The sequence below is a fragment of the Drosophila arizonae genome, chromosome X, assembly GCF_054131065.1.
Source record: "Drosophila arizonae isolate 15081-1271.41 chromosome X, UAZ_ARI_1.0, whole genome shotgun sequence".
NCBI classification, from domain to species: domain Eukaryota; kingdom Metazoa; phylum Arthropoda; class Insecta; order Diptera; family Drosophilidae; genus Drosophila; species Drosophila arizonae.
The window spans coordinates 12,724,093-12,738,237 of NC_142927.1; the positions used below are offsets into that span (position 1 = coordinate 12,724,093).

Sequence of the window (14,145 nt, forward strand, 5' to 3'; positions counted from 1 at the left end):
GAATGTGTGTGGGTGAGAAATGAAAGAAAGATACAGAATGAAAGACAGAGTGAGAGAGAGAGAGTCTGGGAGAGACCGTAAGGACAGATATCGAGATATAGAATGCGAGAGAAAGAGAGAGAGAGAAGGAATTATTCAGACAGGAAAAGAGAGGACAAGAAGCAAAGAGGGGGGGGGGGGGGGGACAGAAATAGCGAGAGGTAGAGAGAGATAGAGCAAGAGAGAGGGTCTAATAGGAACACACATATCGAAAACAAGATATAAAAGAGAGAGAAGGAGACAAAGGACAGATATCAATAGAAAATGGGAAAGACTAAGAGAGAGAGAGAGAGAGAGAGAGAGCGAGAGAGATAGAGCGAGAGAGAGGGTCTATTAAAAACACATATCGAGAACGAGATAAACGAGAAATACCAACACAAAATAGGCAAAGACTAAGAGAGAGAGAGAGAGAGAGAGAGAGAGAGAGAGAAAGAGAGAGAGGGAAAAAGAGAGTGAGAAAGAGAGAGAGATAGGGATCAATTCAACTTTCAGATTACTCATATTTCTGTCAATATCGCTATTTCTATTTAATACTACTACTAATTATTTTCACTATATCTTGCTCTCTATTTCTCTCTCTAGATCTATTCTAGATCTATTAGCTTCTACGTTTACACCACACATTTAAATCATAGAACTTTCGTTGATTTTTCGTTTCCTTAACTCTTTTAACACACAATTTGTACGTTACCTATTCTATATGTATATATACTTATGTATATATTTATATATATGTATATACACTGACATTGTTCGGGTGATGAATGTCTATAAATCATAATAAAACTTTGAGCATTTCTATTCTCTCATCGACCTGTTATTGATGCCGGATTTCCCATTGTTTTTGTTGCTGTTTGATACCCTAAGATCTTTGAAATTGACTAGAACGGGTATATAGGTTTTTGTGCAAGTGCAAATGCTGCAAGAGACAAAAGAATGACCATGACTTATAAATAGAACTTTTCACTCTCTCTCTCTCTCTCGTTCTCCCTCTCGTCATACGTTCTATATATATCAGCCTTGCTGTTCATTCTCCTTTAATCTGCAGCCTCACCTCTGATTTCAAGGCCAGACTTATAGCAAAAGTTTGCTCAATGGGCGTTTATACATTTAAATCCCATTCAAAATTAAGCAGTCGAAAATCAAGGTACGTATATATTTATATACTTCATATATAAACATATAGAATTCAAGCTGATAAGACTTTGTTGACCTTGCCACAGCAACTGGGACAGCGGCAGTGCAGCCAATTTAGCCATTTTCCCGCCATAGTCTACTTGGCTTCAACTGACTTTTGCAGATTTTCATTTCATTTATTTTACATATAGTAACCAAATATGCCCGTTATGCCTCTATAAGCAGGGAATGCGAATCAAATGAAGTCAATTGATAATAAAACCTGTATTTAATCATTCTGAAGGCGAGCAACAGGGCAACTGCTAGTCGAGCTTATTTTTACATTGCATCGCGTAGTCAAGTTCATCTTGATTTCGTTTATTTCTAAGATCTAACAAACTCTCACATCAAATGAGATATCTGGCAGACGATCATGCTAGTGAGCATGATACTCTAGAAATGCCCATTGCGCTAATGTTTTTCTCTACTCTAGGTGATTTACATTGCATTTCAATCAATATGCCACTTTTTAACGATTTGTAGTCATGTTACAGGGTATTAGATAGTCGACCATGACTATCTCAAGTTTAGTTTTTAAAAGTAAAACCTTTTTGATTCGCTTTATAATCAAGCGAAGCTAGCTTAACCAACTTTTTTTTCTCTTAACAGGGTATCTACCAGTCGAGCATATCAACTCAGCTCTAATTTAATATAAAATAGTACTTGGCTCTCAGTTTTGATAAATAAAAATTGCAAGCCGTCTGCATTTAACAGGATATCTAATGGTCGACTATACCCTCTGGTTTGGCTATAGCTTACTTTTTTATAGCCAACAAAAATTTATTTTGCTTTATAATCAATGAGAGTTGATTTAAGATTGGTTCCTCATTTTTTGCAGGGCATCTGCTAGTCGAGAATGTCCACTGGCGTAGCTGTACTGTAGTTGGATATGACAGAAATCGTTTACCGTTCATATTTAATCCATACGTCATACCTGAGCGAACTGATAGCTCTTTACAGGGTATCTGCAAGTCGAGCAGGCCCGCTGCCTGAACTATCGCTCAGTTAAGTATATCCACTACATTTCAGTTTTGTTTCTCGTTCTCTCTCTCTCTCTCTCTCTCTCTCGATCTCATTGATCTCCCAGGTCGTGCAGGGTATCTGCCAGTCGCGCATGCCAGCTTCGCTCACTTGTAGTATTTACTCTTTCAAGTAGTCTATTTAGTTGTTGACGCCCCCGCTTCAATGGACTCTCGCTTTCAGGGCTGGCGGCTTGTGCTTAATTAATGCAAACTAGATCAAAAGCAACAACAATAACAACAACAACAACAACAACAACAATGACAAAAGAAAGACAAAAGCTAAAGCATATGTATGCCCCATATTCGGATACAGCTACATAGATACACAGATGCACAGATACAGTTACAGCCGAGCTTTATTAATTAATTTTATATAAAAGCAACAACAATTAATTGCAATTGACTCAGTCGCACGTTCGGCGTCCGCTAAGCAACTTTATCTTTGCCTCTTTCCTTCGGCTTTGTGTTCGCTTCCTCTTCTCCTGCTTCGTCCAGTTCGCCAGCCATGGTAATACCCATTAGATCTGGACTGGGCATTGGTTGCCATGGCGTGCCCATGCTGCCGCTGCTGCTGCTGGCTTTGCTCTGTTCCGATTCTACTGCCGATCTGAGATATCGCCCCAGTGCCATACATCCAGGTGAGGGAAAAAGAAAGAAAGAGAGAGAGAGAGAGAGAGAGAGAGACAGAGGCATAGATCTAATAATATCTCTTTAGATTATCCGGGACAATGTTACTTTGAAGAGCTGAAGCAGCCCATACCCAAGTATCAGTCCTACAAGCCCATCAACCGCGAGGGCCACTGCAAGTCATTTTTCTGTCGACCGGACTATGTGCTAGAAATCGAATTGTAAGTCTCCTATATACATAAATCTTTATAATATAGTCTTGTTTTATTAAAGTTGTATATCATAGTTGTTCATTCATACATGGTATTTATATGTACATATATCATCTGGTATACTTTTTTATATGACGTACTATATGAATATCATAACAGGTCTTATCATATGTACTATATAATACTATAGTCATGTGCCTTCATATATACATATGTATATGTTGTAAAGACAGTTTATGAGGTATCTACCTAAGAATCTATCTATTTATTATTCTGTAAATCTGTTTATCTATCGATCCATCAATCTATCTATCTATTAATCTATCCATTTATCAATCTATCCATCTATCTATCTAACAATCTCTTTATCTATCTATCTATATATCAATCTACCTATCTATCTAAAAATCCATGTATGTATCTAAATATCTATCTATCGATCTATCCACATATTTCTATCTACACATATCCATATATCACCTGTAAAAAATTTCAACTAATATACCTAAACTTCTGTCGTCTCTCTCTCTCTCGCTAATCCTCTTTCCTCATATTTCTCTCTCTCTCTCTCAAATTAACTCCCTACTATATGCTCTAAATCTCTATCCATAGTTGCGGTCGACACAATCTGGTGCCAGAGAAGAACTGTAAAATTGGTTCCGATATGACTCGCATTTTTCCGCATTGCTGCCCCAAGTTGATCTGCCAGAAACCGGACACGAATGATATAAAGCCTTTAAAATGATACACAATATTTAGCACATATCATATTTTTTCCTATGTATTGCATTACAAATACCTTAAAATAAACTTATAATTTTCCAATTGGTATTAAAACAGCTGTTGATTGTTAAACATACACAATACATCTATATATGAGAAATATAAAAATATTATACTTAGAACTTAGTTACTGACTTTCCAAGGGAATATCATATAATTGATAGGCGACATCTGTTTTTCGGGATATGATTTGAAGATCGAATGTACGAAACTTAGAAAAACTTGATACAGATCCAATTAGATGTTAAGATGCAGCTTGTAAACTTACCTCGAGATCAAGCTAGAGATCTTTCTTGTAATATACCATAGAGTAAAAGCCCATCACATATGCTCCCAGCTGATGATCTATGCCAAAGTCAACTCTTCTAAAACCTCATACATTATAGAGATAAGTGCTCGACACTCATCCTCAGCTATATCTCAGCTATATACTGTTATATGTGTACCCCTGAAAGTCAGCTCTATTTGTCAATAACTCAAATGTAGTTCAAGTATTATTCATTCAATTAGTGTTTATAGGCTGCACTTTTACGCTTTTTAAGGGCAGCTCAACAGATCAACAGAGTCGAATAGAAAGAAAGCATCAGAAAATTAACTTTAAACGCAATTAACTCAATCAGAGCTGAGCGGAATAAGCGGTGGTCGTGCATCTACCGAGGGGACGGCCGAAGGAGACCGACTAAATAGCGAACAATTAAACAATTCAAATGCGAATTGTGCTAGCAGCAAATCAGAGCCAGATCAGAGAACCAACGACCCAAGATCCCAAATGCGCTGCAAAGCGGTTCGCCAAGGCTCGAATTCCCAAAAATTCATTTTATTACAAGATATTCGCAGTAATATATAATAAATATATATCATATCATATCAATTATTAATATTTATTTAAGAGAAAATACAAAAAAATATTTGAGTAGAAAAACAAAGATGGATGACATTTTTACACCTTAAACCCATCGAATATGGGAAATCAAGATAGAAGGAGGCGTGGCAGGCCCCATAAAGTATATATAGTCGGGACCAGGACGACAAGCTGAGTCGTTTTAGCGCTGTTCATCTGTGTGTCTATCTATCTGTCCGCATGTTTGAACGCGTCGATCTCAACACCTATAAGAGCTAGAGACTTGAAAATTATTTATATATATCCCTAAATAAAGAAATCCATGAATATGCTTTATTTATTTTATTTTATATTTGTTTAATTAGTAATATATGTAATTTCATATATTAAGACCAAGTTCAAAAATTTCTTTTAAAAAGTTAAATCAAAAATTAAATTAATCAATTTTGGGTTTTGTTTTCGAATAATTTAAGCCTTCAATTTTGTAAACATAAAATGAAATAATCAAAATATTCCAAAATGTCAAATATATCAATTTTTCTAGAAAATAAATTTGTAAAGAAATCTTTTTTGGTAAATTTTTCTGTACAAATTTCTAGTTTAAAAGAAAATTTTTAATATATTTATTATATTATATATTATATATATTTAAATTTGTTATCAGATTTTATTTTTAAATAATTATTATATTAATCAAAATGTAAATACAAATTGCAAAAAGTTGCAGAGATTTAATAGATATGGGAAAAAAGCGCAAGGAAATCTTAATGATAAAGCTCTCTGTACCGCACAGTTCGAGTCTGGAAAGCCGCAGCTCGGCATTGTTACTTTTATTTTCGTGTGTGTGTGTGTGTGTGTCGGTTTTGCAAATTAGAATTGTAAATTTGCGCATCAGTTGCTGGATCTAGTTGGGGGTATATATAGCAAACAGGTTGAGCCGATGGGCTTTAGTCGATCCGAAGATCCAATAAACAAAAGATGCGTCACGCCTGGGCAATAGTTGGTCTGATGTTGCTGCTGTTGCAGCTGGTGATGTCGCACAAATGTGAGGCCGGCCGACCGAGCTGCACGATCCGAAGCAAAGTTAAACTAATGGATATTGGTCCTGATTTCTTTCTGCAGTGAGCGAGCCGGTGTGCACCTACCGCAATGCCGAGGACGAGACGGTGTTCCTCAAGTATTTGCCGTTGCTGAAGAAGGGCCAGGACTACGTTGATTTCGGCAAGGAGGGCAAGTGCCTGAAGCGCGCCATCTGCTCGGACACGTTCAAGACCGTCGTCGAGGAGTGAGTACAGACTTGGATATATGTACATATATATAGTGCCTTGATCTAACCCGTCTGATCAACAGGTGCAGCGACCAGAAAGTCACCTGCCACAACAAGCAGCGCTACACAGGCGTCTTTCCCGCCTGCTGCGTCAAGTGCCCCTAGACAGCCGGCTCTTCAGCTGCTACATCAATCGATTCCAATATTAATCAATCAAGTTATCAATCCACAGCTAGACAATCACTATTGCGCTTAGCATTCAACACAAATATGCAATAAATTTTGGTCCTTTATCTCAAAACGCGCTCTTCTTATTCCTCTCAATCAAACGCTCAAGCTACAGCCAAGCGACAGCTAAATGTAGTGCTCAAAAAGTTTTGTGCTCGTCGTCAATCAGCCCAGAGATAAACATAGTGCTATACAATATATATGTGTGTGGGTTGTACAAGTTTAGTTTATATGGCTTAAAGTGTCCTCGCTGTTCCTGTCAATCACGCTATCAAACTGCATCGGTCAACTGCTTATCAAAGTGTCTCTACTCTCTAATCAATCTCCATAAGTCAAGCAGCCAAGAGAGAGAAATGCGTGTTTGGCTCAAAAGTGTCCTTCCTATTCCTGTGCATATTCCATATTCCAACTGGCCATTTCCATCCATCAACAGCTGGACTTAGTGCTATATCAGATATAATACTTCCTGTCAATCAAGGCTCCATCAATCGAACAAGCAACAACTAAACTTAGTATTAAACAAAATACAAACTAGGATTATACAGGCTTCACTGCGGCTAATCACGTCAATCAAGGCTCCAGCTAACTTAATGTAAAGCAAATTAGAAACTGGGATCATACAATACTGGGATCATATTATACAGACTGTATCAATCAGTGACCCATCTCTAACAACACCAATTTAGTAAGCATCAATCAATCAATCAGCCTAAATTACAATATTTAGCTTTGGATAACGGTACATACATTGTTAAAGGCTCTCTTCAATTCAATCAATCAAGCAAATGTCTTGAAATTACTAAACTCGAATTCATTCAAGTTCTTTGTGTTTTCATTTTTATTAATCTTAGCTGTTTATTCATCCATTTCAATCGCAATAATTTGTTGTTGTTGTAGTGTTGTCAATCCTCCCGTTGTTGTTGTTGTTGTTATTATTATTATTATTGTTGTTGCAGTGTAACCTATTTATGACTTCTAAATTTCACAATTTAGCTAAGCTGATAATTTGATGCCATAGACAATTTTTGCTTAATTTTCTTAATTAATGTTTCATTGTTGTGTTGTTTTGTTTGTTTTAATTTTCTGCCTTCGGGGGTATCATGCTCTCTTATACTCCTCTCATTTTCCTTTGTTAGCTTCTGGCTAACATATAAGTTTTGTGTGTGTGTGTGTGTGTGTGTCACGAAAAAGTCTAGCCGAAGTCAAACCAAAAGCGAATGAGTGAAATCCGAAATTAAAATTATATACAGTGGACGAGCAAAACTGTAACACAAATTCAAGGTTCTGTAGTTTTGTTTCTACTCTATGGATGTTTAAAATCTTAACTTTATTTTATTAGTATGATATTTAGCTGTGTTACCTGAAAATTTGAAATCATTCGGTTGGCTGGAATAATTATAAGAAATAAAAATGTAAAAAAGTCAAATGTTACAGTTTTGCACCCGGGTCCAGCACTATCTTTGTTTATTCTCCCCTAAGCCAAAAGAGAGCAGCCACCGCGCTTGATAGTTTACCTTACTGTACTATTGGAGTCAACAGACTGGACTGTGGGAGGTCTAGGCTAATGCCGAGATTATCCATATGACTCAAAATAGTTGTTTATTGTATACTCTGACCATATTAACAGTTTCAAGTCATTAATGACCAAAAAAAGTCAATAGAGCTATGCATTCATTATTAAATAATTATTAATAAATATATTTGCTGATAAATGACCCGGGTGCAAAACTGACTCATTTGACTTTTTTTTACATTTTTATTTCTTATAATTATTCCAGCCGAATGACTTCAAATTTTCAGGTAAGACAGCTAAATATCATACTAACAAAATAAATTTAAGATCTTAAGCAGCCATAGATTAGAGGCAAAACTACAGACCCTTGAAGTTGCAACATTGAATTCGTATTACAGTTTTGCTCGTCACTGTATAGGAAAAAAAAAAAAAACAAAAAAAAATTAGACCTGCATTATCAACATGATAATATGTTTGGAAAGAACCCTCTAATACACACACTCTCTCTGTGTGTGTGTGTGTGTGTGCTTGCTGCTATATGTGTATGTGTGTGTGTGTGCTTGCTGCTATATGTGTATGTGTGTGTAGTGTAGATATACAACTCCTTATATTTTAATCCCAGCGCTCCATTTTCTGCTCATGTTGTTCGGCTGTTGTTCTTCACAAAGCTCGAGTTCTTGATCTTGCTGCTGTTGCTGTTGTTCCAAAATTTCCGTTTATTCTCTTTTTTTTTTATTATTTTTTCTTTTCTTAGTTTGTAAGTTGGTTTTTTTCTTTTTTTCTCTCAATTATATTTTGTTTTGAATTCATTTGTAAACTAATATGCTTATAGATCCTCATCCTCATCAGGCAAGGCGGTCGCCTGCGCCTCCTGCAAGTCACGCTCGATCTGGAGCTGCCAGTCTTTATCCATTTTGACCTCCGGTGGCAGCAGCGCCGGCATTGCTACGAACTCCAGATTTGGATCACCGACCAGCTTGCGGGCCAGCCAAAGGAATGGTTTCTCAAAGTTGTAATTCGACTTAGCAGAGATATCGTAGTACTGCAAGTGGAAAGAAAAGGATGGGGAATTAGTCAAGTTAGAGGAAATCGAAATGCAAATAGAACAGACCTCAACAGCTTAAAGTCTTATATGGCAATACAATTTCTGCAATGGCTCATATTTTATGGATTCTATTACCTAGTTATATTCAATGGTAGAATGCATACATAATCTGCTTACCTAATTTCTGAGCTGTTTATAAACAAATGCATTGCATAATTTGATATTATTTACAAACTAGAAGGTACTCAATATTTGGGTTGCAAATCTGATCTATGCATTCCTTTCTTTCGATTCGATATATATCTCATTTACGGTTATATTTATTGGATTCCAGAAAGATCTGCACATCTAATATCTATTTATAAATGTCTATTTATAGAATCTAGAATATACATCTCATATTATGATTTGTGTATATATTCCTATTCCAGAAGTCTTGCCTTACTGATTATTTATACACATTCGATGAATACCTTATCTCTTATTTTTGGTATTCAATTTTCGAGCTGACTTGACGATCTTACTTCATTTTGTTTGACAAATTGTTTTAAGAAAGCGAAAAAATGCATAAGGAAGGGATAACAAGGGTAAGGAAACATAAGCTTCTACTATATGAGCTAACAACATTCGAGAACCGAATTCATTTCTATCATGTTTCACTGAACAACTGTGAATACATATATAACTATTTTTCTTGAATGCACAAATGCTAGCAATATTTGCTAAATAACAATATATCACATTCTCTCTAATCATATGCTCGATCTATCTCTAGACTGCTCTAGACTATGCAGCATTCTCTCTTTCCCTGTCAGCTATGCTCCATCTCTGTCTAATTCATTGTTTACTGCCTTTACTCATGCCAAAAGAGAAAATGAACCGATTAATTTTGAAAGTGAGCTTGATTAACATAAGAAAAACTTACCTGCAAATTTTTCTTTCGGTGAAACACAATGCTTTTGGCTTTGACCTTGCGATCCTTGATGTCAACCTTGTTGCCACAGAGGACAATGGGTATATTCTCGCAGACGCGCACCAGATCTCTGTGCCAGTTGGGCACATTCTTGTAGGTGACACGCGATGTTACATCGAACATGATGACAGCGCATTGGCCCTGAATGTAATAGCCATCGCGTAGTCCGCCAAATTTCTCCTGGCCAGCTGTGTCCCATACATTGAAACGGATCGCACCGCGATTGGTATGGAAGATCAATGGATGCACCTCCACGCCCAGTGTGGCCACATATTTCTTCTCGAATTCGCCGGTCATGTGACGTTTGACGAATGTTGTCTTTCCAGTGCCGCCATCGCCGACCAGCACGCACTTGAATGTGGGCATATCCTGTCCTTCCTGAGCCATGTTTCTGCTGTTTTACTTGTTTTCCTGTGTGTTTCGCTTGTGCTTTTCTGCTCTACTTATGTTCTGCTCTCCACTGCTGCTGATTTGCTGACTGCTGCTTACAATAATGAAATATGTTTCAATTAGTTTTCGATACGATTCCGATTTTGATTTGATAGAAAACACAAATATTATAGATTTAAACAACAACAATAAAAAAAAAAAAAAAAAAAAAAAATTGTGAAACTATTTCTTCACACTTCGAGGCTGATGTTAATGTTAAGCGTGCGAGGAGCGCAATGCGACTGTGAATTGTGCGGGCTGCGCACCAGAAATGAAATGTAAAGGTCAAAGCAGGAGCGGCAAAGGTAGCTGTAAAGCGCGCCAAAGGACAACAACAGCTGTTCGAGAGAGCGAGAGAAAGGAAGGAAGCAGCCACTGCAAGAGAGCGAATCATAGGGCATCAAAACTGCAGCTGCCGTCATGCGTATGAGTATGTGTGTGTGTGTGTGTGTGTGTGTGTGTTTTGTGTGCAGGCAGGTAGCATGCGACAATGCCGTGAGAGGAGGCTGTCGTTGCCGCTGCTGTTGTTGTTGCTCTTGTCGTATTTATGTAAGCGTAAATAGTAGAATGATACGTTCGCTGCTCACAAATGCAACCCTTATGCATATGTATATTTCAGCAGAACATAAGGAGAAACATTTTACAGAAAAATGCCATGGAGATCTTGCGAACATTGTTTATAAATCTAATTCCATTGGCGATCGTCGTAGCAAATAAACAAATTTTTTGCTCAGATAAGCATTTCAGTTGGGTTAACTCGATATCCTGAATCGAAAATATCTATAAACAACAGAATGAAATTCAAATGTTATAAATATTCGTCATTTATCACTTAAAGACTTGCAGCTCCTATGATAGCTCTTCGGATGAGGACAGTGCAAAAAGAACTTATTAAGAATTAAATAATAATTCTTAACAAATATTTCTAAGCAAAAAAGAAGTGAACAAGTCTTCTGGCCTGAACCGGACAATCTACACATCTTCAAATTTCACATTAGCGTAGATCTTCATACAGCAAAAGCACCTACGCATACACATACATATGCACAAATTCATGTTTAATGAATTCTGAGATGCTAATAGACGCAATTCCGCATATGAAATGTGAGTCAAACGAAAACAAATCGAATGTCATACAAGCATAACTTACAGATTTCGATGAAATGCTTTTCTCAGCTGAATCAGCGCACACATACATATGTATATACCTATATGTATACACATACATGCGTGTAAGTAGCTTGGGCACAGACGCAGCACACAGGCACACATGCAGATACTAAACACTATAGCAAGAGCAAGAACAAGAGCCAGAGCAGCGCAGCATGCTGAATGTGCGAGCGAGCAAGCGCAATGTAAGCTAGTGGCTGCAGGGACGCAACTAAAGCGCGCCAAAATGTAAACGCACAAAGGGAATATGGATGAGAGCAAGCCAAGTGCCGATGCACAGTTAATGCAGATGAGAAGCAAAGCAATGCAAATGTTTGGGCGAGTGCCGTATTATTATTTATACTGCCGAATAACAAATGGTAGCGCATAGGCTCACACACACCTGTATATACACACTTGGGCTATTGCAGACAAACATTCACATACACATTCACACACGCACACACTTACACTCACACATACGGCTAACAGACGCCAATACACGCGCTAGTCTGAAACATGACGCAAAATTTGCGATTTCGTTTTTAACCTCAATTATTTGCTGGGTTGCTCTGTCGGGTATATCAGATGTATTTGGCGTTTGCAAATGAACAAATTATGCGAACTGATGTTTGTTCACATTTGCTGTAAATGTGTAAATGTGAATGTGAGTGTGTGCATTGCTGCACATTGGCATGGCCCACAGTGTTCCGAATCTGAGCAAAGCGCACGCGGCTTCACCACGTCGTGTCGCCGGCCTTCTAAACAAACAAAAATTAAAACCCTAGCCAAATAATTATTTAGCTAGCAGCAGTTTCTGCAAATGGGCGAGTTCGAGTTTTATGCACACATGCAGAAACGTATGTTCAATTGAATTGAAATGAGCATTTGTAGGCAGTGACAATCCCCAGACCGTCGTCCACCGATAGTTTTCAGAGGCGGCGTCATCAAATGCATTTGCGAGAAGCTTTGCGAAAATTGTCATGAATGTCTTTTACAGTACACTTCTTAAGGTTTATAGCTGATTTTGGGTTTACTTACATGCTGGCTTTCTTTCTGTTTCAACAATTAGCAAAGAGCACACAAACTAGATGTTTCTTTCAACAGCACGGACACAAATGACCACGGTATTGCTTCTATTATGGATTAATTTGGCAGTCATGCCGACCAAACATATCGATGTGTTGAGTTTTCTGTGCTCGTTTCACTGCGACCGTGCTTTTAGCACAAATATTCCACAATTGGTATCTGTCTATCGATATAATGCGGGCACATCGATATAATTTGTTCAATCGCTAAAAGAGCCGGCTCATCGATATAATTCGAATCATCGCCATAATATGGCTCATCGATATAACTTGACAAACTGTTGGTAGCGCATTCGCCAGTTCGCTGGGCGAATCCTGCAGCTTAGCGTTTGTCAAAGCATATTTTATGAATAAACGCTCAAATGCTGCCACTGGGCGATGACAAAAAGGATCGCTATGCCAAGCTGTCCTTTCTGGGCGAGGGTCAGGTAAGCAATCCCTTAAATATGCATTTTGAATATGCGCACATGTTGAGTTGACCATCATTTTGTTGTAGTTCGCCATTGTGTACAAGGCGCGCGATACCGTCACCAGCCAAATTGTGGCCGTTAAGAAGATTAAGAAGGGCAGCCGTGACGAGGCACGCGATGGCATCAATCGCACAGCATTGCGCGAAATTAAGATACTGCAAGAGCTGCAGCACGAGAACATCATTGGACTCGTCGATGTCTTTGGCCAGCTGTCGAATGTGTCGCTTGTCTTTGATTTCATGGACACCGACCTTGAGGTCATCATCAAGGACAACAAGATCATACTCACACAGGCGAACATCAAGGCATATGCGATCATGACGCTACGTGGCCTCGAATATCTGCACGTCAATTGGATCCTGCATCGCGATCTGAAGCCCAATAATTTGCTAGTGAACAGCGATGGCATCTTAAAAATTGGTGATTTCGGTCTGGCCAAGAGTTTTGGATCGCCCAATCGCATCTATACCCATCATGTGGTCACGCGCTGGTATCGCTCGCCGGAGCTGCTCTTTGGTGCCCGGCAGTATGGAACCGGTGTGGACATGTGGGCCGTTGGCTGCATACTGGCTGAGCTGATGTTGCGTGTACCCTTTCTGCCCGGCGATTCGGATCTGGATCAGCTGACGCGGATATTCAGCGTCTTGGGCACACCCACAGAAGCCGAATGGCCGTATATCAGCAAACTCCACGACTATCTGCAGTTCCGTCACTTTGTGGGCACACCCCTACCGAATATCTTCACAGCCGCCGGCAATGATATGATCACTCTGATGCGCCGTCTGTTTGCCATGAATCCCCTCAAGCGTTGCTCGTGCCGGGAGGCGCTGAGCATGCCCTATTTTCGCAATAAGCCTGCTCCCACCGTTGGCCCCAAGCTGCCCATGCCGTCGTCCATATTGGCCCTCAAGGAGGGCGCCAACACCGAGAAGCCTGCACTCAAACGTAAATTGGTCGAGACGACAGTCCGAACCAACTTTCTGCCTCAGAAGAAAAAGTTGATGTTCTAGGCGGCTATTGCATTCAGTTCTTATTTAACTAGATGTTTAAGCTACACGTTTACAATACATTTATTATACATATACTATATATTTTTCCAAGTACCGAACCGTTATCATTTAGCTAATATTGTATAATATATATGTATGTGATTAGCAGTGAATGAAGCCCAGCGTCCAACTGTATGACTAATCGCATATCCTCCCGATAGACTCCCATTGCCTTCTACTTGTAATTTCAATATCAAATACTTCGAGGGCGACGGCGACGGCGACTACGGCGAC

General features: G+C 38.7%; 4 protein-coding genes and 1 long non-coding RNA gene across 5 annotated transcripts; 4 read left to right on the forward strand and 1 right to left on the reverse strand.

Annotated features, from left to right (window-relative positions):
• Positions 1-2,617: 2,617 nt before the first annotated feature.
• On the forward strand, positions 2,618-3,913 carry LOC108619734 (uncharacterized). Its single transcript, XM_018016479.2, has 3 exons — positions 2,618-2,875; positions 2,953-3,085; positions 3,689-3,913. Exons 1-3 carry the CDS (start codon positions 2,743-2,745, stop codon positions 3,819-3,821), a joined length of 399 nt encoding a protein of 132 aa, XP_017871968.1. The 5' UTR covers positions 2,618-2,742; the 3' UTR covers positions 3,822-3,913.
• Positions 3,914-5,584: 1,671 nt separating this feature from the next.
• LOC108619739 (uncharacterized) lies at positions 5,585-6,268 on the forward strand. The gene is made up of 3 exons (XM_018016486.2): positions 5,585-5,745; positions 5,823-5,985; positions 6,051-6,268. The coding sequence occupies exons 1-3, from the start codon at positions 5,679-5,681 to the stop codon at positions 6,130-6,132; spliced, it is 312 nt and encodes a 103-aa protein (XP_017871975.1). The 5' UTR covers positions 5,585-5,678; the 3' UTR covers positions 6,133-6,268.
• Positions 6,269-8,404: 2,136 nt separating this feature from the next.
• On the reverse strand, positions 8,405-12,524 carry Ran (RAN, member RAS oncogene family). The gene is made up of 3 exons (XM_018016469.2): positions 12,346-12,524; positions 9,679-10,207; positions 8,405-8,750 (listed from the first exon to the last, which is right to left on the reverse strand). The coding sequence occupies exons 2-3, from the start codon at positions 10,111-10,113 to the stop codon at positions 8,535-8,537; spliced, it is 651 nt and encodes a 216-aa protein (XP_017871958.1). The 5' UTR covers positions 10,114-10,207; positions 12,346-12,524; the 3' UTR covers positions 8,405-8,534.
• Positions 10,217-12,423, forward strand: LOC149267902 (uncharacterized). Its single transcript, XR_016271429.1, has 2 exons — positions 10,217-10,704; positions 10,775-12,423. It is a non-coding gene; the product is annotated as an uncharacterized LOC149267902 (long non-coding RNA).
• Positions 12,525-12,635: 111 nt separating the features above from the next.
• On the forward strand, positions 12,636-14,071 carry Cdk7 (Cyclin-dependent kinase 7). The gene is made up of 2 exons (XM_018016453.2): positions 12,636-12,820; positions 12,889-14,071. The coding sequence occupies exons 1-2, from the start codon at positions 12,755-12,757 to the stop codon at positions 13,870-13,872; spliced, it is 1,050 nt and encodes a 349-aa protein (XP_017871942.1). The 5' UTR covers positions 12,636-12,754; the 3' UTR covers positions 13,873-14,071.
• Positions 14,072-14,145: the final 74 nt, after the last annotated feature.